Source organism: Phyllobates terribilis, unplaced genomic scaffold (assembly GCF_046119375.1).
Source record: "Phyllobates terribilis strain yellow unplaced genomic scaffold, ASM4611937v1 Scaffold_1__5_contigs__length_1240528914, whole genome shotgun sequence".
Taxonomy (NCBI): domain Eukaryota; kingdom Metazoa; phylum Chordata; class Amphibia; order Anura; family Dendrobatidae; genus Phyllobates; species Phyllobates terribilis.
The window spans coordinates 895,504,339-895,530,166 of record NW_027362761.1 but is presented as its reverse complement, the minus strand read 5'-3'; the positions used below and the strand labels follow the sequence as shown (position 1 = coordinate 895,530,166).

General features: G+C 44.5%; 1 protein-coding gene across 2 annotated transcripts in view; it reads right to left on the bottom strand.

Annotated features, from left to right (window-relative positions):
• The window catches only part of ENPEP (glutamyl aminopeptidase), a 114,637-nt gene that overhangs the window by 57,007 nt on the left and 31,802 nt on the right, over positions 1-25,828 (bottom strand). For both annotated transcript variants that reach the window (XR_012247455.1, XM_073640848.1), the window contains exons 5-6: positions 24,189-24,343; positions 14,070-14,183 (exon numbers count right to left, since the gene is read on the bottom strand). Coding sequence is in view for 1 of the 2 variants with exons in the window: in XM_073640848.1 (XP_073496949.1) it covers positions 14,070-14,183; positions 24,189-24,343 (269 nt within the window). In the remaining variant the exon portion in view is untranslated. The remainder of the gene's footprint in view (positions 1-14,069; positions 14,184-24,188; positions 24,344-25,828) is intronic.

The window sequence follows — 25,828 nt, the reverse complement described above, 5'->3', positions numbered from 1 at the left end:
GCCCACCCAGACCTGGGAGGGGAGGAATCTGCCCTTATAAACTGGGTCTGGGGCGGGATTAGTGAGTGAAGCTGCAGACAGAGACAGAGCCTGCAGAACAAGCAGAGGAGTCAGAGCCTGGAGAGGGAAAGTGAGAACAGGAGCTCTGTAGGAGCAGCAGCTGAAGGCCAGGGGCTGTGAGCAGAGATATAGCTCGCCCTGGCTGAAGTTACTAAAACCGGACACAGGAGTCCGAGGCTGTGGGGACTGATATATACCCAGCAGCAGAAACCAACCGGCAGGGGATTCCAGGTCCTCTGGCCATAGAAGCCCGGAGGCTCAGTCACAAAGAAGGGACCAGCGCCGCCATCCAGGAGCGGAGGCTAACAGAAGGCCCCAAGTCACCAGCCATACGGGTGAGCACCACACGGTATACTCAGGGACGTGGGCTACTTGTAACCACTGACAGCAAGGTAGCCAGGAAGAGTGCAGATAAACGGGGAGGCCTACAACTCCACCTGGCCAGGGGAACTCCTGCTTGCTCGCAGACTGACCAGGCCCCTTATGCTAGCCAGTACTCCCGGGAGGGTCTGCCTTATACCATCAGTAAAGACCCTGAACTGCACCACACGTCTCTGTGATTCCTTGCCGCACCAGCACCATTAGCACTGGGACCCTCACACCATCACTCCCATCATCTCTCACATTAGCTGCCCTGAGGCAATACTTCTCCCGTGGGAAGTTATCCCATACTCGGCTGCGCAAACAACATCAGCCTCAGCGGTCGGCAGCGCAGCGGCGGTCCCCACTGACCGCAATCCACGGGTGGCGTAGTCGGACATTTGCTATACATTAAGACTGCCACTGGTTTGACCACCCTGGGCACGGACCGGGTCACCGCCACACGGAGACTACAACCCCCAGCATTCTACAACAGGCCCGGTTCCAGGTTCCCCTGCACAACACAGGCCCAGGGGGCGCGTCAACTTTGGCGTAGTCGGCAGGATTTCGTGCCCGCAACCACCGGGTACTGCGTGCCTGAAAAAGAGACTTTTATACTTACCTGTGGTGAAGTTTCCCGCCGTCCGGAGTCGTTTCCCGCCATCCGGAGCCGATTCCCGCCATCAGACGCCATCTTGGACCGTTTCCCGCCGTCTTCTGCCTTCTTCCCGCCATCCGCAGCTGCTTCCCGCCTTCGGACGCCATCTTCGGGACGCCGCACGGGAAGAAGAGGGGTGTGGACGCCGAAAGCGCGCGAGATCCGAAGCTCCGCCCCACGCTCCGCCCCACGCTCTGACGCTGCGCAAGGTCCTGGAAGGGAGGAAGAGCGACGCTGACGTCATTGGAGCGCGACGCCAGGTCCTCAACCCCGACGATCAACTGCGGAGCCGCGGCCTACGGAAGAAGAGCATCGCAAGGTAGGCCACGGTCCACTAGGGGGGAGGAGGATGCCGGATACCGAGGGGAGCTCCACTGCCACAGCCACCGCCAGCGCAACCGCTGCAGCAGTCATGCCATTCACCATGCCCTATATCCGGGGGGCAACCTGGCTACCCCAGTACTCAGGGGAGTCACATACTCTAAATGACTTTAGAGAAAGACTGGATAGCCTCTTCCAGGTGTACCCCCTCACAGAAGAGCAAAAAGTGAGCATCTTGGTGGCCCAATTAATCGGGGCAGCCCAAAGGGAGGTAAAGTCTTGGCCCCCTGGGAGGAAGAGGACTGTCAGAGAAATACTAGCCCGGCTGAAAGACACATTTGATACCCGCACCTCAGCCGAAATAAAGCTCAGATTTTACGGGTGTAAACAGCGGGCACATGAGAGTATAAGAGACTATGCTCTAAACCTACAAGAGACCCTGAGAGCCATTAAGCAGGCAGACCCTGACAGCGTGGGAAATGAAGATAAGCTGTTGACTGAACAATTTATTGAGGGTCTACTGTGCAATGCCCACCGAACCCAGTTGCGGGCAATGGCCTTACAGGACCCTGACCTGGACTTTGCACAGTTCAAGGACAGAGCCATCCGGGTGCTCCGAGAACCGGCACCAGGTGGCGCTGTGACCCACAGGCACCCTGCTATCACTTATCACCAGGAGACGGCGCCCTTGTCTGCAGGGCCTGTGGGAGCTGATGCGCAGGCTTTAAACAGTGACCCGGCTACAGACCTGCACCATCAGGTCCAAGAGCTGACTAAGAGCGTTGCCGCGCTAACCAGAACTGTGTAGTCTTTACAGGTCTCTTCTCCAGGAAAGATCCAGCTGGCATCTGGACCGGAGGACGTCCCGTGGCGCCGACTGAGGAGGACCCCACCGGCCAGAGGAAGACCCAGCGACAGATACAACGAGGACGGACGACCCATCTGCTGCCGCTGCAATCAACCCGGACATGTGGCAAGGTACTGTCATTTAAACGGGCACAACCTGGGGTAGAGGGCCAACCCCCAGGCATAAGACCATCAGGCCCATCAAACTGGCGTGATAAATACGTAAGGGGACGTCCAATATTGCCTGTGGTACTGGGTGGCATTCCTATGAGTGCCCTACTAGACACTGGGTCACAGGTGACCACCATCCCGTACGTGCTCTTTAAACAGTACTGGAATGACTCGGACATAACCCGCTACCCAGGTGACGACCTGAGTATCATCGCCAGCAATGGTCAGCCCGTGCCGCAGGTGGGATTCAAAGAGGTGACCATTAAGATCGGTAAAGTCGAACTGGCGGCACAAGGACTGATTATAGTGGACATAGACCGTCATGAGAGTCACCCTAGAATAACCTTGGGAACTAATGTGATTGAAAATTGTCTTGCAGAGGTGATTCTCATTTTACAGCAGGTTGCCAAGAACGCCAGTTCCGGCCAGCAGCGTGTGCTCCAAAAAGAGATCCGGGCACTGATGAAGCGGCAACAGGTGGAACTATCTGGTGGTGAGATAGGTAGCGTGAGAATGTGTGACCCGTTCTCTATTGCCATGCCCCCAAAAAGTGAGATGGTGATTTGGTGCCGGGCAGCTATTGGTCTAAGAGGTAGAGACTACCAAGCAATGGTAGAACCCGTCTACTCAGACAGTAGGCCCACCATTTTGACGGCACGGGGGGTGGTCGATGTACGCCATGGGAGGGTGCCCGTTCGCATCATAAATATCGGGGAGAGAGAAGTATACCTGCCCCGGTATGCCACGCTAGCCAAATTGTTCACCATAAACCAGAATTCTGTACAGGCCGTGGAACCCTTGCCTCCATCTCAACCAGAGGAAGGTAACGGCTCTAAGAAGCCAATGGAGGACTGGTGTCAGCAACTGCATTTGGGTACTGACTCCACTCCCTCACACCAGAAACAGGGAGTCTATCGGGTGGTTCGAGAGTACGAGAGAGTGTTTAGTAAACACCCGCTAGACTTCGGGCGAGTAAAGGAGGTAGAACACCACATCCCCACGGGAGACCATCCTCCCATAAAGGAGAGATACCGACCCGTACCCCCGGCACACTACCAACACGCCAAGGGGATGCTTAGAGACATGAAGGAGGCTGGGGTAATCAGGGACAGCTGTAGCCCCTGGGCAGCTCCACTAGTCTTAGTGAAAAAGAATGACAACACCATGAGAATGTGTGTAGACTACAGGAAGGTCAACCGTATCACACACAAAGATGCGTACCCGTTACCAAGGATAGAAGAGTCCTTAGCTGCATTAAAATCTGCTGACTTCTTCTCTACTTTGGATCTCACTAGCGGGTACTGGCAGGTTCCTGTAGCAGAGGCGGACCGGGAGAAGACCGCATTCACCACCCCGATGGGTCTCAGCGAATTTAACTGTATGCCGTTCGGGCTCTGCAACGCACCAGGAACCTTCCAACAGTTGATGGAATGCTGTCTGGGACACCGGAACTTCGAGACGGTCCTGTTATACCTGGACGATGTCATCGTCTATTCCAAGACCTACGAGGACCACCTGAAACACCTGGCAGAAGTGTTTGAAGCTCTGGCAAACTACGGCCTAAAGGTGAAACCCTCCAAGTGTCACCTCCTGAAACCAAAGGTGCAGTACCTGGGACACGTGGTGAGTGCTGACGGAGTGGCTCCTGACCCTGATAAGATCACCGTGATTAAGGACTGGCCAAGAACCTCCAGCATAAAGGAAGTGCGGCAGTTCCTCGGGTTGGTAGGCTACTACCGAAGATTCATTCCCGGTTTCACCAAAATGGCAGCCCCTATGCAGGACCTCCTGATAGGTCAATCTCGGAAAGCCAAAAACCAGAAGCCGCCCTTTAGGTGGGAAAAGCTGGAAGAGGAGTCCTTCTGCCAGCTGAAGATGGCCCTCACGGGGGATGAAATCCTGGCATATCCAGACTACAGCCAGCCCTTTATCCTCCACACGGACGCAAGCAACATCGGGCTAGGAGCCATACTGTCCCAGATCCAGCAAGGGAAAGAACGGGTAATCGCTTACGCCAGCCGAAAGCTACGGCCCACGGAGAGGAACCCTGAGAATTATAGCTCATTCAAGCTGGAGTTCCTGGCAGTAGTGTGGGCAGTGACCGAACGTTTCAAGCATTACCTTGCCTCCTCCAAATTCACCGTGTACACGGATAACAACCCGTTGACACACCTGGACACTGCAAGGCTCGGTGCCCTGGAACAGAGATGGATGGCCCGCCTGTCCAACTTTGAATTCACCATCAAATACCGGGCAGGACGCTCAAATGCCAACGCGGATGCCCTGTCTAGAATGCCAAACTTACCGGACGTAGGGGAAGATCCAGAAGATCTGGAAGAAGTTGAGCTCCCTGCGTTCCACCGTCATGGGATTACCCTGTATTCCCACCGTGTGAAGGACAGGCGCTCCGTGACGTTCAATCCCTTGCCCCACTACAACTGGGCGGAGACGCAAGACAGTGATCCCGCAGTCCATTTGGTGAAGGAAATGCTGACCCAGGCCGATGCCCGTCTTGACCCAGATGCTCCGGAGGAGACCAAGCAACTGTGGAAGGAGAAAAGTAAGCTGTTCCTCTACAGGGAGAAGCCGTGCCGGAGAATGGTTAACTCTCGAACACATGAGTTGACCTGGCAGGTAGTGGTCCCAAGACGAGACGCGGCTATGGCTCTGGAGGCATACCACAACGGAGCAAGGCATTTCGGATGAAAGAAGCTGGAGTTCTTGTTGCGTGAACGATTCTACTGGGTAGGCATGAGAGGAGCCATCGAGAGGTGGTGCAGAGACTGTGGCCCGTGCCACCTGAGAAGAAAAGACCGAGCCAGCCAGAAGACTCCCCTGCAGCCCATCATCACCAGACAGCCACTGGAACTGGTAGCCCTGGACCATGTGAAACTGGCTCCAAGCAGATCTGGGTATGTCTACGCCCTCACAATCGTTGATCATTACTCCCGGTTCCTGGTGGTGGTCCCGGTCAAGGACTTAACGGCTCAAACAGCAGCTAGAGCCTTCCAGCAGCACTTCTGCCGTCCACACGGGTACCCGGACCAAGTGTTGACAGACCAAGGACCAGCCTTCGAAGCGGAGGTCTTCCAGGAGTTCTGCAACCTGTATGGCTGCAAGAAGATAAGAACAACGCCCTATCACCCTCAAACCAATGGACTCTGCGAGAAGATGAACCAGGTGGTGATAGATCTGCTAAAAACATTGCCCCTGGAAGAACGCAGTCTGTGGCCTGAGAAACTGCCCGATCTGGTGGACCTGTATAACCGCATCCCTGTAGGTTCCACCAACTGTACCCCGGCTTACCTAATGAGAGCAAGACCTGGTAAGCTGCCTATTGACCTGGATATGGGAGTCCTGACCCCTGAGGACACCTCGCCAGAGGCAGACTGGGATACAGAACGGCAGCAGCAGTATCGGAAAGTACAGGAGAGCGTCGAGCGAAGTCTGTCTCAAGCTAGAGAAAGGCAAGAGAAGGCTTATAACCAGTATGCTCCCGCTGTTCCCCTGGTACCTGGAGAGCAGGTCTTGAAGAGGAAGAGGCGGCTCCACAAGTTGGACGACCAGTGGGAGAAGGACCCGTACACTGTACTGCCATCAAGCCATGAGAACCCAAAAATCTGCGTAATCAGTAAGGATGGAGGAGAAACCACAGCCATTGTCTCCAGAGACCACCTGAAGAAGTGTCCCAAGCAGCTGCAAAGCCCTGAAGAAGATCAAGGAAACCCTCAACCCGCAGAGGAAAGGGAAGAAATGATCAGTACCGTACTCGGAGACTTCCCCCGGTCTTGGACACAAGTAAATGGCGCTGTCGTGGTACCCATCCTCACCTTTCTCCAGCCAGCCCCGCAAGTGCCTACAGAGGAACCGGTAGAGCTGGAAGAGCAGCCGGCCCAAGAGGCAGAAGAGTCCACACCAGCAGTACAGGAGGATCAACCCTCTGCTAGTAGTGAGCCTGCCGTGCCCCTAGTGAGCCAAAGAGTGCGCAGACAGCTGCCCAGCTTACCCATAACACCTCCTACACCCTGTAGTGCAGGACCAGTTAGTGAGCTCCGTAGGTCCACTAGAGTCACTAGAGGTCAGATGCCCGCTCGCTGGAGAATCTAAACTAATGCACTGTGAATTTATCTGTTAACTGTTTATGGTTTATGTTTGTTGCCTGTTATTAATTATGTTTCTCAGTTACCCTGCAGATTTTTATGGACTAACAGGTTATGGACGCTGGATAACCGGAACAGTTTTGTAGATAGTTGCACCATGGTGCCTCTTGCGAAGACGGCCGCGGAAGAGAAAACCTGTCTGGCGTGACCTCCTTGCGGCCCAAAGTAGTTAGTCTACCCTTGCAGCCACGCCCAAGGCCAACGCAAGAGGTTTGCTTTGGACAGGTCCCCTACTTCGCTTAAAGTTTCACCTTGGGTGACATGGACACCCTCTTGTTTTAAAAACTTCACCTTGGGTGATATGGACACCCGGTTGCGGACACGCCGTGACCTTTAAAGAACTAAAGCTTCTTGTAAATATGTTATCGTATTATTGTTTATACCCTGTTATTATGTTTTAAAAATGTGTTTAGTCCCGGAGTACTAAAATTTACTAGGGGGGATTGTGACACCCCAGGGGTCTGGTTGCCACAGTAACAGAGATATTATGTCTGAGAGCAAGTGGGAGGTTTCTCTGGTCAGGAGCCCTAAGCATGCAACACGGCCCACCCAGACCTGGGAGGGGAGGAATCTGCCCTTATATACTGGGTCTGGGGCGGGATTAGTGAGTGAAGCTGCAGACAGAGACAGAGCCTGCAGAACAAGCAGAGGAGTCAGAGCCTGGAGAGGGAAAGTGAGAACAGGAGCTCTGTAGGAGCAGCAGCTGAAGGCCAGGGGCTGTGAGCACAGATATAGCTTGCCCTGGCTGAAGTTACTAAAACCGGACACAGGAGTCCGAGGCTGTGGGGACTGATATATACCCAGCAGCAGAAACCAACCGGCAGGGGATTCCAGGTCCTCTGGCCATAGAAGCCCGGAGGCTCAGTCACAAAGAAGGGACCAGCGCCGCCATCCAGGAGCGGAGGCTAACAGAAGGCCCCAAGTCACCAGCCATACGGGTGAGCACCACACGGTATACTCAGGGACGTGGGCTACTTGTAACCACTGACAGCAAGGTAGCCAGGAAGAGTGCAGATAAACGGGGAGGCCTACAACTCCACCTGGCCAGGGGAACTCCTGCTTGCTCGCAGACTGACCAGGCCCCTTATGCTAGCCAGTACTCCCGGGAGGGTCTGCCTTATACCATCAGTAAAGACCCTGAACTGCACCACACGTCTCTGTGATTCCTTGCCGCACCAACACCATTAGCACTGGGACCCTCACACCATCACTCCCATCATCTCTCACATTAGCTGCCCTGAGGCAATACTTCTCCCGTGGGGAGTTATCCCATACTCGGCTGCGCAAACAACATCAGCCTCAGCGGTCGGCAGCGCAGCGGCGGTCCCCACTGACCGCAATCCACGGGTGGCGTAGTCGGACATTTGCTATACATTAAGACTGCCACTGGTTTGACCACCCTGGGCACGGACCGGGTCACCGCCACACGGAGACTACAACCCCCAGCATTCTACAACAGGCCCGGTTCCAGGTTCCCCTGCACAACACAGGCCCAGGGGGCGCGTCATGTACATATGCATGTAATGTAGTGTGAGTGTATTAACATACTCATCTACCACTGTCCGGTGTCCAGCGCTGTTCAGCTTCGCTTTTCAGTGACGTCACCGCTCTGCAGACTCTTTTACAATGTAAGCCTATACGGCCTTGTTCTAACGCTCCATAGGATTACATTATGAAAGCCACTTCTTGGTCATGCAGAGCGCAGGGTGACCTGGACAGTCTGCAGAGGGTTAATGTCAATGAGAAGTGGAAAAGGCCGGCGCTGGACATCGGAGACAGCAGCAGTAGGGGAGTATATTAATACACTCACACTACATTACATGCACATATACACACACATTTAATAAAAAATATATAGATGGGAGTGCTTCTTTAAGAACTCAAAGCTGAACCTTGATTGGTTGCTATGAGTCACAAAAACAGTTTTTCTTTTAGACAGTTTCAATAAATCTCCCTACATTCTCTCCATTTTGCTTTTAAACAAGTACGTTGCCTTCAAAAAATTAAGGTAGAGACAGTCCATAGAGCTTGTCATACAGTGCCCGAGACTGAAGTTCAAGGAAAGCCTTGAGAGAGTGGGGTATCACACTGACAGGTAGTAAACTATATGTGTAGTGTGAAACTGTGGGGGCGATTCACTGTGGGGATACCATACTCAGTGTGTGTGGGGGGGCATGTTTGGGGCACCATATTCTAAAATGGTCATGAAAGGGGTAATGCTGGTAAGAGCTGTAACGTGGCGTGGTAGTCATGGGTGAGGTACTCATCTTCCACGCCCCGGCACCCAACTTAAAAATGGGTGTCTTGGCTGGGTGTGTGAACTTTGATTATCTCAGCTATTTGCCTCTGCAGACCGCATGGTACTTTGCTGGCCTGGACCAGTTATTACAGAATTAATCGAGGCAGACTACAGTTCAAAAATAAACTTCTTTGTACTGAAGAATAACTTAGAAGGAACTATGTACAGCAGACAGTGGGTAAGAATCTTCATGGACATTTCTTTAGTAACACACAACATCACGCATGTTTCCTTCCTTTCTGAAATTGCTCTGCTCTTCTCAGTGCCTCTCTACTGTCAGTACAGCCCAGGAAACTATCTTGAGAGCTTCTGTCTTCCTCAACATCACTAAACTCCAGTCAGCAAGAGTCACAGACTCTATTTCATTGCAGTGCATCTCTTTCTCTGTAGGAGTTTGTGTGTCCCAATTTGGCAGCCACTTGGTATAGACACTTCAAGACTACAACACTGTCTAAGTTCTCTTCCTTTTGCTCCCCTTCAGTGTAGTCTCCTGTTACTTCTCAGTTCTAGGGCTTCACACTGTCCCGTTGGACTTTCTGGTCTAGGCCTAAGTCCATGTTCATTTCCATTCTAATAGAATCTACTGCCTATAACCCGGCCTCTCACGGTGTTTTTATTCTCCTCGGTGTCTCTCAGATCTCGGTCTTGCCTCAGGAACACCCACTACATGCGGTTTTGTTAACTAGCCAAACCTAAGGTCTGCTACAACTGCCAGCTTGGCCCTATTTGCCTAACTACCAGGAAGTCATATCCTGTGTCCCCATGTAGCTCCTCCCATTCTGGGCTATTCTCAACCATTAGCTTTGTCTATCCCTGCTAACTAACTGTTGCTGGGCAAAACTCAACCTCATCACATAACATTATAAATCATTAGGCATGCAATACAGTACATGTGCAGAACAACAGAATGCATCAAATCAGCTCTGATTCTTCAAGGGGCGTTGTGGGCAACACCTCCATTTCCTTACAGAGCACTAAGGGGCTTCAATTGGTATATATATAATTGATTGTTTTTGCTTTTTTTTGAAGGAGGGGTCCAATTTGAACAATTGTTATGGGGCCCTGTGATTTCTATGTATGCCGCTGTGGAAACCCTACAATTTACAGTATATGGACCCTTTTATGCAATTCATTTACTTCTATGGATGTATTTTGGGCTAAAAATGTCCACCTATTATCCTTTACTGGCTCTTTGTTACTCATTGCTGGTTGCAGAATGAGTTAACTGAGAATCCGTTAGTGAGCTTGTTAATACTGGAGAACTTATAACTCTAATCTTCCTTCTTTTGAGCTCCTCTCAGATGATTTATGACCACTGATTCACCTCAACTTTAGAGTATATCTGTGGTCATAAATCAGCAGACGTGTTTTTTAGCCCCTTTACCCCCTAAGGTGGTTTGCACGTTAATGACCAGGCCAAATTTTACAATTCTGACCACTGTCATTTCATGAGGTAATAACTCTGGAATGCTTCCACGGATCCCACTGATTCTGACAGTGTTTTTTCGTGACATATTGTACTGCATGATAGTGGTAAAGAATATTTGCTATGACTTGCGTTTATTTGTCAAAAAATTGGAAATTTGGCGAAAATTTTGAAAATTTCGCAATTTTCAAACTTTAAATTTTCATGCCCTTAAATCAGAGAGATATCTCACTCAAAGTAGTTAATAAATAACATTTTTCACATGTCTACATGTGTGGTGACCACCTTGAACCCCAGGTGCTTCACAGAAGTTTATAACATTGAGCCAAAAAAATAAAATTTTCACATTTTTCCCACAAAAATGTTTTTCAGCCCCCAATTTTGAATTTTCATAAGCGTAACAGGAGAAATGTCCCCATACCATTTGCTGTGCAATTTCTCCTGAATAATCTGATACCCCATTAGTGGGGAAAAAACACTTTTTGGGCGCACGGCAGGGCTCGGAAGGAAAGGAGCGCCATTTGACTTTTTGAACGCAAAACTGGCTACAATCGATAGCGGACAGCATGTCGCGTTTGGAGAGCCCCTGATCTGCCTAAACAGTGGAAATCCCCCAAAAGTGACCCCATTTTGGAAACTACACCCCTCAATGATTTTATCAAGGGGTATAGTGAAAATTTTGAACCCAGAGGTACGATGCATAATTTGATAACATTAGGTCATCATATTGAATATGTTGTCATTAGTCTTGAACGCAAGTGCTCGTTACTTGAGTTTGCATCAGGTACTCAGGTATGCACCAAGTATCGCGGGTGCTCGAGTGATATGCTCGAGTCCCTGTCCCACATGTTTCACGGTTGTTAGACACCCAAAAAACACGGGGGAATTGACTGCCGTAAATGAGCAATCCCTGCATGTTTTTTTTGGCTGTATAACAGCCATGAAACATGCAGGGTAGGGACTAGAGCAGGTCACTTGAGCACCCGCGATCCTCGGTGTATACTCGAGCACCCGATGCAAACTCAAGTAGCGAGCACTTGCGCTCAATACTAGTCACCATATCGTCATCATTTTTTTTTCTTTACTCTTGAAAAAATCACAACCCCGAACACAACCCTAATCCTAACCGTAATCCTAACCATAACACAACCCTAACCCCAACACAACCCTAACCCTAATCCTAACACAACCCTAACCCTAATCCTAACCCTAACCCCAACACAACCCTAACCATAGTCCTAACCCTAATCCTAACCCTAATCCTAACCCTACTCCTAACCCAAACACAACCCTATCCCTAATTCAAACCCTAACACAACTCTAACCCTAACACAACCTTACCCCTAACACAACCCTAACCCTATCCCGAGGGGATCCATTCACTATAGTGAGGCAGTAGAGTTACTCTCGACACCGTCTAACCTCTGTTTAGCGGTGTCTTTTTTTCCAGAGGTTCACAAAACTGTGGCCGATGGCACTTTTATGCTAGTCTAATAAAAAGACGGACACTGTGGGATTACAGGCCAGACGGCATCCACAGTGCCTCCATCTGCCTCATTACAGGGAATATTCCGCCGGGGGCTCCATCTGAAACACGTATTTCAGAGATTTACACGGAAACCCCGGTGCAAGCGCTCAGCGCAGAGCGCAAAATAGATGTGAGCTGAGCCTTACTGCGATCTTTAGGACGCAGAATGAACAAATCAGCAGCAGGTGAAGAATTGGTTTTATTTATTTTTTACGCTGTTCCTCGTGTGGTATAAGTGATTACACGACTTTATTCTTCGGGTCGGTGCTATTACAGCGATACCAGATTTATATGGGGTTTTTATGATTGGCAGCTTCACACACTAAAAAAACTTTTTTTTTTTGCAAAGACTAGTTTTTGCATCGCCATGTTTTGAGAGCTATAATTTTTCCATATTTCGGCCGACAAAGTCAAGTAAGGGCTTGTTTTTTGAGGGACAAGTTGACATTTTTATTGGTACCATTTTCGGGCACGTGACATTTTTTTATCACTTTCTATTTCGATATTTGGAAGGCAGAATAAACAAAAACCAACAATTCAAGAATTGTTTTTTTGTTTTTTCTATACCGTTATGCGTGCAGTAAAATTGATAAGGCAGCGTTATTCTCTGGGTCAGTATGTTTACAGCGGTACCACATTTATATTTTTTTATGTTTTGGCGCTTTTACACAATAAAAACTATTTTATAGAAAAAATAATTTTTTTTTGCATCGCTTTATTCTGAGAGCTATAACTTTTTTATTTTTCGGCTGATGGAGCTGTATGGCGGCTTGTTTTTTTTGCGGGATAAGATGACGTTTTCAGCGGTACCAATTTTATTTACTTTCACTTTCTGCAGTCTGATTGCAGTTATAATGTATAGCAGTGAAGGATCACTGCTATACAGTATGAGTTGACCTGTCAGCCCTGCAGACACAAGTTACTTTGATCGTGCACTCCACATGATCAACGTAGCTTGCAGGTGTCTGGTGACCGGATGTCGTCAAGACAACATGGGGTCACCATGTCAACGATCGGGACCCTGTGCTGACAGCGTGGGGTCTCCGATCCAAGGTAAGAGGGGCTGTTTTTCCTCTCCCTGCTCCTGAAATGCTTAGATTGCAGCATTTCGGGGGTTAATATGCCGAGAGCGGTGCGGGACTGCTCCTGGCACCAAGTGCTGGGTGTCAGCTGTCAGAATCAGCCTGTGTGTGGACCCGATCGCCGGTCAGTAATAGTACGTCCCTGGTCCAAGTGGCCCAGGGCACAGGGATGTGCTATTACTGACCGAATCATAAAGGGGTTAAAAGACAAATAAAGAAGTTGCAAAACAGTTCTCAGTTTCCTCATTTTGCCTCTAACAATGTACAGAGAAACAAAGAGTCTGTAAAAGTCAAATCGTGTACATTTTTTTCAATAAAACCCATTTGCAAAAACAATTTTTAGCTTTAACCCCTTCTATCCACTGTTTATCATGTGAATTTAATAATTTTATATTTTGATAGACAGAACATTTATGGACACAGTTATAACAAATATATTTATTTATTTTAATGTATTTATTTTTAATGGGGGAAACGTGTGATTATTCAGATTTTTATATATTTTTTACATTATTGATAACTTTTTATTTGTTTGATTAGGGGTTTTGAGTTTGCAATCATCTCATCGCTTATACTATATGCTGCAATACATCAGTGTGTCAGTATGTAGTGAAAATTGCCGTCTCCTGGACAGCTTGGCTTTGGTTGAGCTTCGCATTAACAAAATGGCAGCAACAGTGGCCTTCAGAAGGCCCCTGACGACCATGCTAACCCAATTGCTAAATTGTTAACAGCAGTAAGCAGAGCTTAGCTCTGGTTGCTGCAGTGAGACTCAGATGACCTGTAACATAGTTGGCATCTACTGTGTGTGGAGAGAGCTCAGATCACCTTCACACACGAGCACCCTTGCGGTGATGTACCTATAAATATTTTACATTAAGGTGGCTTGTTACAAAGACACTTTATCGGAATCACTCAGGATAATTGGAGCTTTTTAAAAAGAAATGCATTATTACTTTCCAGCCATTTATTTGATCACCCTTTAAACTTTTCACGTGACCATCCAAATTTCACATTTCCCATGTTTGAGTCTCATGTTCCACTATTTGGTCCCACTTTATGTCTCATAGTTGAGAAGAAAGTAGAAATTGCATGTGTGAACAAATGCTATACATATACAACATATTTTTATGTTTTGTTTTAAAAAAATACAATTACCATATTCCATGTTGGTTCCGCTGAATTAACCCCAGCATACTCAAAGAAGCTGGCAAAGCCTTCATTAAGCCATAAGTCATCCCACCAGTCCATCGTCACAATATTTCCAAACCACTGAAATAAAAACGCAACATATAATAATAATAATTTTTATTTTTATAGCGTCAACATATTCCACAGCACTTTACAATTTTAGAGGGGACTTGTACAGACAATAAAAACATGATGATTTTTTATCAATCCTGCATAGAAAAACAGTACTTAGTTACATAGTAACTGCTCCAAATCAGTATGTGCTATCAGATACCAGATTATATAATATATCATTTATGATATAAACATAGAAATTTGAATAAAATATACATTTAAGGCCACGGCCCCATCATCAGTATTTGGTCAGTATTTTTTCTCAGGAGTGGGAGACAAAACCAGGAGTGGGTGATAAATGCAGAATTGGTGACTTGTTTCTATTATACCTTTTCTCTGATTGTTCCTCACCTGGTTTTGGCTCCCACTCCTGAGAAAAAATACTGACCGAATACTGACCAAATAATGATAGTGGGGCCGTGGCTTCATAGTAGACATTCTGTGAATAAAAAATCTACATGCAATAGTAAACTTGTAATAAATCTGTTCTTTTATTAAAAATATCTTCCATTTAGTCATCTCGGCTCTACCCTTTTCTCAGTGGCGTAGCTAAAAGACCTCCTTCACACGTAAGTATTTTGCATCAGAATTTGTATGCCAAAGCCGGCAATGGAACTTACAGAGAAAAATTATAATTGAAAGACTGACATCTGTTCTGTGTTTTGGAGACACTCCTGGTTTTGGCATACAAACACTGATCAAATGCTGATGCAAAAATACTGATGTTTGTAGGAGAACAATCAATGGGCCAGGACTTCTGACATACAGTGGTGGCCAAAAGTATTGGCACCCCTGCAATTCTGTCAGATAATACTCAGTTTCTTCCTGAAAATGATTGCAATCACAAATTCTTTGGTATTATCTTCATTTAATTTGCTTGCAAGGAAAAAACACAAAAGAGAATGAAGCAAAAATCAAATCATTGATCATTTCACACAAAACTCCAAAAATGGGCCAGGCAAAAGTATTGGCACCCTCAGCCTAATACTTGGTTGCACAACCTTTAGCCAAAATAACTGCGAACAACCGCTTCCGGTAACCATCAATGAGTTTCTTACAATGCTCTGCTGGAATTGTAGACCAGTCTTCTTTGGCAGACTGCTCCAGGTCCCTGATATTTGAAGGGTGCCTTCTCCAAACTGCCATTTTGAGATCTCTCCACAGGTGTTCTATGGGATTCAGGTCTGGACTCATTGCTGGGCACCTTAGAAGTCTCCAGTGCCTTCTCTCAAACCATTTTATAGTGCTTTTGGAAGTGTGTTTTGGGTCATTGTCCTGCTGGAAGATCCATGACCTCTGAGGGAGACCCAGCTTTCTCACACTGGGCCTTACATTATGCTGCAAAATTTGTTGGTAGTCTTCAGACTTCATAATGCCATGCACACGGTCAAGCAGTCCAGTGCCAGAGGCAGCAAAGCAACCCCAAAACATCAGGGAACCTCCGCCATGTTTGACTGTAGGGACCGTGTTCTTTTCTTTGAATGCCTCTTTTTTTTCCTGTACACTCTATGTTGATGCTTTTTCCCAAAAAGCTCTACTTTTGTCTCATCTGACCAGAGAACCTTCTTCCAAAACGTTTTAGGCGTTCTCAGGTAAGTTTTGGCAAACTCCAGCCTGGCTTTTTTATGTCTCGGGGTAAGAAGTGGGGTCTTCCTGGGTATCCTACCATACAGTCCCTTTTCATTCAGACGCCGACGGATAGTACGGGTTGACACTGTTGTACCCTCGGACTGCAGGGCAGCTTGAATTTGTTTGGATGTTAGTCGTTCTTTATCCACCATCCGCACAATCTTGCGTTGAAATCTCTCGTCAATTTTTCTTTTCTGTCCACATCTAGGGAGGTTAGCCACAGTGCCATGGGCTTTAAACTTCTTGATGACACTGCGCACGGAAGAAACAGGAACATTCAGGTGTTTGGAGATGGACTTGTAGCCTTGAGATTGCTCATGCTTCCTCACAATTTGGTTTCTCAAGTCCTCAGACAGTTCTTTGGTCTTCTTTCTTTTCTCCATGCTCAATGTGATAATCCATGTTAACTGGCTGCAAGTGTGATTTAGTTATTGCCAACACCTGTTAGATGCCACAGGTAAGTTACAGGTGCTGTTAATTACACAAATTAGAGAAGCATCACATGATTTTTCAAACAGTGCCAACACTTTTGTCCACCCCCTTTTTAGGTTTGGTGTGGAATTGTATCCAATTTGGCTTTAGGACAATTCTTTTTGTGTTTTTTCATTGAAGACAAATTAAATGTAGATAATAATACCAAAGAATTTGTAATTGCAATCATTTTCAGGAAGAAACTGAGTATTATCTGACAGAATTGCAGGGGTGTCAATACTTTTGGCCACCACTGTAGATATAAATGCATTAATTATCCATGATGGCTTCAATGAGATATAAGACATACTGTGAACTAATTTATTTTGATGTTTGTTATATCTGTTATACCAATTAAATATGTGAATAGAGTTGTTATAGACCCAGTCTGCGTTACAAAGTAGGTTTAACCCCTTAAGCCCCGCGGGTGGTTTGCACGTTAATGACCGGGCCAATTTTTTCAATTCTGACCACTGTCACTTTATGAGATAATTACTCTGGAACGCTTCAACGGATCCCCCTGATTCTGAGACTGTTTTTTCGTGACATATTGTACTTCATGATTGTGGAAAAATTTCTTCGATATCACTTGCGTTTATTTGTGAAAAAAATGGAAATTTGGCGAAAATTTTGAAAATTTTGCAATTTTCAAAATTTGAATTTTTAAGCCCTGAAATCAGAGCGATATGTCACACAAAAGAGTTAATAAATAACATTTCCCGCATGTCTACTTTACATCAGCACAATTTTGGAACCACAATTTTTTTTTGTTAGGGAGCTATAAGGGTTAAAAGTTGACTAGCGATTTCTCATTTTTCCAACAAAATTTACAAAACCATTTTTTTAGGGACCACATCACATTTGAAGTCACTTGGAGAGGTCTTTATGACAGAAAATACCCAAAAGTGACACCATTCTAAAAACTGCACCCCTCAAGGTGCTCAAAACCACATTCAAGAACTTTATTAACCCTTCAGGTGCTTCACAGGAATTTTTTGAATGTGGAAGAAAAAAATGAACATTTAACTTTTTTCACAAAAATGTTACTTTAGACCCATTTTTTTTTATTTTCATAGGGGTAACAAGAAAAAATGGACCCCAAAATTTGTTGTGTAATTTCCCCTGGGCACGCAGATACCCAATATTTTGGGAAAAAAACACTGTTTGGGCGCACGGCAGGGCTCGGAAGGGAAGGAGCGCCATTTGACTTTTTGATTGTAAAATTTGCTTGAATAATTAGCGGACGCCATGTTGTGTTTGGAGAGCCCCTGTGTGCCCAAACTTTGGAGCTCCCCCACAAGTGACCCCATTTTGGAAACTAGACCCCCAAGGTACCTTTATAGATGCATAGTGAGCACTTGGAACCCCCAGGTGCTTCACAAATTGATTCGTAAAAATGAAAAAGTGAAAAAAAAAACACTTTTTCATTTTTACGAATCAATTTGTGAACCACCTAGGGGTTCCAAGTGCTCACTATGCATCTAAATAGGTGCCTTGGGGGGTCTAGTTTCCAAAATGGGGTCACTTGTGGGGGAGCTCCAATGTTTGGGCACACAGGGACTCTCTAAATGCAACATGGTATCGGCTAACAAATTGAATGGAAAATCGGCTCAAATTGTTAGCGGACACCACATTGCGTTTGGAGAGCCCCTCTGTGCCCAAACTTTGGAGCTCCCCCACAAGTGACCCCATTTTAGAAACTAGACCCCCCAAGGCACCTTTCTAGATGCATAGTGAGCACTTGGAACCCCCAGGTGCTTCACAAATTGATTCGTAAAAATGAAAAAGTGAAAAAAAAAACACTTTTTCATTTTTATGAATCAATTTGAGAAGCACCTGGGGTTCCAAGTGCTCACTATGAATCTAGATAGGTGCCTTGGGGGGTGTAGTTTCCAAAATGGGGTCACTTGTGGGGGAGCTCCAATGTTTGGGCACACAGGGACTCTCCAAATGCAACATGATATCCGCTAACAAATTGAGCCGACAATTTGTTAGCGGATATCATGTTGCATTTGGAGAGTCCCTGTGTGCCCAAACATTGGAGCTCCCCCACAAGTGACCCCATTTTGGAAACTAGACCCCCCAAGGCACCTATCTAGATTCATAGTGAGCACTTGGAACCCCAGGTGCTTCCCAAATTGATTCATAAAAATGAAAAAGTTTTTTTTTTTCACTTTTTCATTTTTACGAATCAATTTGTGAAGCACCTGGGGGTTCCAAGTGCTCACTATGCATCTAGAAAGGTGCCTTGGGGGGTCTAGTTTCCAAAATGGGGTCACTTGTGGGGGAGCTCCAAAGTTTGGGCACAGAGGGGCTCTCCAAACGCAACGTGGTGTCCGCTAACAATTTGAGCCGATTTTCCATTCAATTTGTTAGCGGATATCATGTTGAATTTGGAGAGTCCCTGTGTGCCCAAACATTGGAGCTCCCCTACAAGTGACCCCATTTTGGAAACTAGACCCCCCAAGGCACCTATCTAGATGCATAGTGAGCACTTGGAACCCCAAGTGCTTCACAAATTGATTCATAAAAATTAAAAAATGTTTTTTTTTTCACTTTTTCATTTTTACGAATCAATTTGTGAAGCACCTGGGGGTTCCAAGTGCTCACTATGCATCTAGATAGGTGCCTTGGGGGGTCTAGTTTCCAAAATGGGGTCACTTGTGGGGGAGCTCCAAAGTTTGGGCACACAGGGGCTCTCCAAACGCAACATGGCGTCCGCTAACAATTTGAGCCGATTTTCCATTCAATTTGTTAGCGGACACCATGTCGCGTTTGGAGAGCCCGTGATGTGCCTAAACAGTGGAGCTCCCCCACAAGTGTCCCCATTTTGGAAACTATACCCCTCAAGGATTTTATTAAGGTGTATAGTGAACATTTTGAACCCAGAGGTATGGCACAGAATTTGTTTACATTAGGTCGTTATATTGAATAAGTTGTCATTATTCTTGAGCGCAAGTGCTCGCTACTTGAGTTTGCATCGGGTACTCAGGTATGCACCATGTACAGCGTGTGCTCGAGTGACATGCTCGAGTCCCTGCTCCGCATGTTTCACGGTTATTAGACACCCAAAAAAAAACATGCGGGGATCGCTCGTGCATGGCAGGCAATCCCCGTAAAGTTTGTTGGCCGCGAAGCATATGGGGCAGAGACTCGAGCATGTCACTCAAATACCCACGATACTCAATGCATACCAGAGCACCCGATGCAAACTCAAGTAGCGAGCACTTGCTCTCAACACTAGTCGCCATATCGTCATCTTTTTTTCTTACTTTTGAAAAAAATCCCAACCCCAGCCCTAACCCTAGCACAACCCTAGCCCTAGCACAACCCTAGCCCTAGCACAACCCTAGCCCTAGCACAACCCTAGCCCCAGCACAACCCTAGCCCCAGCACAACCCTAGCCCCAGCACAACCCTAGCCTCAGCACAGCCCTAGCCCCAAACCCAGCCCTAACCCTAGCCCAATCCTAACCCAAGAGTTTATTTTTGACGCTGTTCCTTGTGCGGTATAAGTGATTAGACGACTTTATTCTTTGGGTCGGTGTGATTACAGCAATGCCAGAATCATATGGGGTTTTTATGACTGACAGCTGTCACACACTAAAAGACGCATTTTTTGTAAAATCTAGTTTTTGCATCGCCATATTTTGAGAGCTATAATTTTTCCAGATTTTGGCAGACAGTCATGTGACGGCTCGTTTTTTGCGGGATGACTTGACGTTGTTATTGGTGCCATTTTCAGGCACGTGACATTTTTTGATCGCTTTCTATTCCGATTTTTGGGAGGCAGAATAAACAAAAACCAACAATTCAGGAATTGTTTGTTTTTTTTTTTAATTCTGTTCCGCGTGTGGTAAAATTGATGAGGTATCTTTATTCTTCTGGTCAGTACGTTTACAGCGGTACCACATTTGTATCATTTTTCTATGTTTTGGCGCTTATACACAATAAAAGCTATTTTATAGAAAAAAATATTTTTTAGCATCGCTTTATTCTGAGAGCTATAACTTTTTTATTTTTCAGCTGATGGAGCTGTATGGCAGCTTGTTTTTTGCGGGACGAGATGACGTTTTCAGCGGTATCATTTTTATTTATATGCGTCTTTTTGATCGCGTGTTATTCCACTTTTTGTTTGGCGGTATGGTGATAAAGCATTGGTTTTTGCTTCGTTTTTTTTTTTTTTTTTTACCGTGTTCACTGAAGGGGTTAACTAGTGGGACAGTTTTATAGGTCAGGTTGTTCCGGACGCGGCGATACCAAATATGTGTACTTTTATTGTTTTTTTTTTTTTTTTTTATAATAATATTTATTGATGGGTACATTATATTTTTATTTTTGGTGGATTATTTTTTTTATTTTTTTTTTATATTTTTGCAAATTTTTTTTTTTTTTTTTTTCCACTTTCACACAGTTTATACACTTTATTACTTTGTCCCACTCTGGGACTTTCACTTTTTTTTCTCTGATCGCCTGCATGGCACAGGAATGCAGCACCATCCCTATGCCATGCAAGATGTCAGAAATGACAGTGTGAAGATTGCTTGGAGATGCACTGCGCATGTCCAAGCAATCTTCCTGCTGTCTGGTGACCCGGATGTTGTCATGACGACATCGGGTCGTCATGGCAACACCCGGGAAGCCTTTGCAGACTGCGCTGGAAGCCGGAAGAGGAGGTGAGTATCGGCGATCACCTCCCCTTGCCCCCGCAATGCCACGATCGACTTCGATCGACTTCGATCGCAGCATCGCGGGGGTTAATGTGCTGGGAGCGGTGTAGGACCGCTCCCTGCACATAGTACCGGGTGTCAGCTGTGACAATCAGCTGACACCCGGCGGCGATCGCGCCCGCACAGCCTGTGTGCGCGCACAATCGCCATGACGTACTAATACGGGTCTGGCTCTTAAGTCCCAGGGCACAGACGCGTATTAGTACGGCAAATGTTAAGGGGTTAAACAAGATCAGTAATGTAGTGAACAGATTGGAAATACAGTTTAACTTAGAATAATTAAACACATACTATAGTTAAATTACCCACAAAATTATCACATATGTAATTATTCTCCAGGTGGTATGCGCTCCCGGAACACAGTAGGTAGGATGCGGTGATATATTAAATAACCAAATTTTATTAACATAGCATACAACGCGTTTCAGCTCTTAAGAGTCTTCTTCAGGTATTACATATGGGTAACTACTGCTTTGTGCATTTTATATATAAAGAAAGTCAGTGCATAGCATTTTTGGGCGTGTGTTTTAACTCTTTCACTCCCATTTTATCAAGAGCTTTACAAGCATATAAGTATAAACATTAAAAACTAATCTGAATGAATCCAATTAAAAAAACAACAATTTTTTTTCAATGTCATGTATAAAATTCATATCTCATTAAAAAACTTATATTTTTAAAAGGGGAAAAATGGGAAAAAAGGGGAAGAGAGAGAAGGAGAAAAGGAAGGAAGGGAAGAAAAGGAAAGGGAAACAAAAGGGGCGGAAAAAAAAGGGAAACATTTTTTATAGGAGGTTTTTTTTTTTTAAAAAAAAAGTTTTTGGAAAGGGAAAGGGAGAGAAAAGAAAAGGAAAAAATAGGAAAAGAATTTAAACACATAAAGGATAAGAATAAAATAAATATATAAGCAGTAACTGTTGAGTAGAAAGGAAGAAAGAAAAAAGAATAAAAGTTTTTTAATGAGATATGAATTTTATACATGTCATTGAAATTTTTTTTTTTATTGGATTCATTCAGATTAGTTTTTAATGTTTGTACTTCTATTCTTGTAAAGCTCTTGATAAAATGGGATTGAAAGAGTTAAAACCTTGGTAAAACACACGCCCAAAAATGATATGCACTGACTTTCTTTGTATATAAAATGCACAAAGCAGTAGTAGCCTATATATAAAACCTGAAGAAGGCTCATAAGAGCTGAAACGCGTTTTATGCTATGTTAATAAAATTTGGTTATTTAATATATCACCGCAACTTACCTACTATGTTCCGGGAGCGCATACCACCTGGAGAATAATTACATATGTGGTATTCTATTGAAACACTTCGAGTGCTTTCACAAGTGCCCAGGATTGTGTTGCAGACCGTGAACAGGAGGAACCTACAACTAACCCACCCAGTGGAATTATTGACACGTTTATTATGACATCAAAAAGGTGAGTGCAACCAGCACTTATTTAATATATATTTGAATCTTGATACTGCACTTAGAATCTACGCTCTCTCCCCTCTCTCCACTTTACTTATTTTATATTTTACCACAAGATTACCAGGAATGCGAATATGAGGAGAATGTTTAAGCATGTTGTCAAATAGAAAAAGAGTTAAGGGAATTTTGAAGTCCAACAGTCCCATTTTTTGGGGGGTATTTTGGAAGATAATTGTTGATTAAAGCATATCTAAGCTCTAGAGAACAATAGAAAGAAATATTTTCAATGATATTCCTGATCAGACACATTTTCAGGGTTTACCGTACATGCGCTTTTAATGGCTTTAAAAAAAAATTCTCATTAGGATATTCAAATAATTTTTTTTCTAGGGATAGATGGGGCTTAATTTTTGTCATAAATAGCAAATTTGTATCTATTTTCACATCCTTTTATTTATTTATTTTCTTTACAATCACAAAGGAGCGCTAAAAAAAACATTTTAAATTGCATTCCTTTTTGCTTATAAATTAATTTTCTATATTGAACATATTTTTTCCCAATGAGGGCAGTGCTAGAAACAGTGATTCAGATTGAGAGTGTCTTTTTTTTTTTTCTTTCTTTTTCTTTCTTTTTTTTTCATTTATTTCACACACTTTGCACCACCCCCCATGTGGTCTTAAAAGACCATTGTGGGGAGGGGGATTTTAACATATTAATACATTATTTTTATTGCTTATTTCCCCTGTAACTGGGGCTGGTATATTAGCCCCAGTTACAGGGGAATGTCAGCCTCCTCCCTGCATAGTAGAGCTGGCTGTGTATGCTAGGACTCAAAAATAAAATGATCACTGTGTGCGGAAGAGGAAGCATCATCAGTGCTTTCTACTCCGTATACACAAGGGCTGGTCCAGTGCTGTGTATATAGCAATGGAGAAGGTAAACATAGAAACATGGTAATAAACCATGTTTATCCTCTCAGTGGGAAGTCTAGCTTTGTCTGTCAGCCAGCTCCCCACCCGCCACAGCTGCACATTCTCATGCAAGGTGCTTACACTGCATTGATGTTGAAGAACATCAGTTTAGCGAAAAGTGTGGACTGCCCAGACTTGTATACTCTATGGACAGTCTAGTAGTAGTTAAAGAGGATTTGCTCTTCTATTTCTGCTGCTCCCTGAGTATTTATTTTTAGATTCCCCATAAGGTTCCGGAGATATGAGCCTTTATATTTATTGCTAACTTTTATGGTCTTTACAAAAGGGGGTGTTGCTCACAGGATTCTTTGAGAGAGTGTCTTTAGGCTGCTTTGCAAAATTACCTTGAGATCAATAACCCCTTGGTAAAGACCATTAAATTTTGCACTAAATAAAATGGAATACTCAAGGAAGCTGTGGGAAACAAATAAAAGCAAACACTGACTACTTTTGACCTGATGACAGGTCTTCTTTAAACAAGCTGCTAGAATGCCTATGATTTCTACCTTCAGCCACCCACAGCATAACCCATAGCATAACTGACAGTTCCCCATGTAAGAAAAGATATTATAGCAATAATTGTAAATGACTTCGTGTAAACGGGGGAAGAAAAACACATGGGACGAGGAAGATCAATTTAAAAAAAATACAAATTTTCTTGGGTTTGTCTTGGAGCAAGTTTGGACATAGCTGTATGGGAAGACGTCTAATTAATAATTGTTATGAATTTTATTAAGTTTCATACCTGATGAACAAGCTCATGAGCAATTACAGCCGCCACTCTCTGCTTATTGATTGTTGCAGATTCATTAGGATCATATAGCAGGTTAGTCTCCCTATATGTGATCAATCCCCAGTTTTCCATGGCTCCAGTGCCAAAATCAGGTATTGCTATTTGATCTAGTTGAGAAAAATAAATAAATTTGCTGCATACTAAATACAAAAGTGAGATTCCTACACAGATACAAAGTCACATTAATGTTAAAGAATTCAAGAAATTTAGAGAAATACAAAACACTAAGGTACATTGCCTCTATGGAACAAGACTATGAAATGTTGCAGATCATCACAGAAAAATGTTGGATTGTGCCTGATGCTCAGACTTTTTATATAAAAATTGAAAGAAATTTAATGGTACAACTTATCCTAATTTTATATGGAATTAAATGTGCCCTCTTTTTGCTTATAACAATAATGACTTATTAACCCTGTTTGAAGATGAAACATGAGGTCAAAATCCTGCCGGATGGGAATAGGGGACACCACAATATAGGGAGGCATGTCCTAAATTAGCATTAAAACTACTGTATGTAATAACATCTCTAATTCCATGACAAAATAAATATATATATATGCCATGCATGCCTTTCTTTGCTTCAAAACAGCCTGATTTTTAACCCCTTTACCTTCAAGCCTGTTTTCCTGAACAGGCTAAATTTTACAATTCTGACCAGTGTCACTTTATGTGGCAATAACTCTAGAATGTTTAAACGGATCCCACTGATTCTGAGACTGTTTTTTCAAGATATATTGTACTTCATGACCGTGGTAAAATTTGTTCGATATAATTTGCGTTTATTTGTGAAAAAAAAACGGAAATTTTGAAAATTTATCAATTGTTAAACTTTTAATTTTTATGCCTTTAAACCTGAGAGTTATGTCACACAAAATAGTTAGTAAATAATATCTCACACATGTCTACTTTACACCAGCACAATTTTTGAAACATAATTTTTTTATAGGAAGTTAGAATGGTTAAAAGTTGACTGGCGATTTCCAACAAAATTTACAAAACAATTTTTTTAAGGACCACATCACATTTGAAGTGACTTTGAGGAGCCTATATGACAAAAAATACCCAAAAGTGACACCATTCTTAAAACTGCACCCCTCAAGGTGCTCAAAACCATATTCAAGAAGTTTATTAACCCTTCAGGAGCTTCACCGGAATTAATGGAATGTGGAAGGAAAAAATTAGCATTTAACTTTTTTTTCACACAAATTTTACTTAGACCCAGCTTTTTTTTTATTTTCACAAAGGTAACAGGATAAAATGGACCTGAAGATTTATTGTGCAATTTCTTCTGAGCACGCCGATATCCAATATGTGGGGGAAAACTACTGTTTGAGAGCATGGCAGGGCTCCAAAGCGAAGGAGCACTATTTGACTTTTTGAATGCAAAATTGTCTGGAATCGAGAGCGGATACCATGTCGCGTTTGGAGAGCCCCTGATGTGCCTAAACAGTGGAAAACCCCAAACAAGTGACCCCATTTTGGAAACTAGACCCATCAAGGAACTTATCTAGATGTGTGGTGAGCACCTTTAACCCCAAGGTGCTTCACAGAAGTTTATAATGTTGAGTCATGAAAATAAAAAAATCACA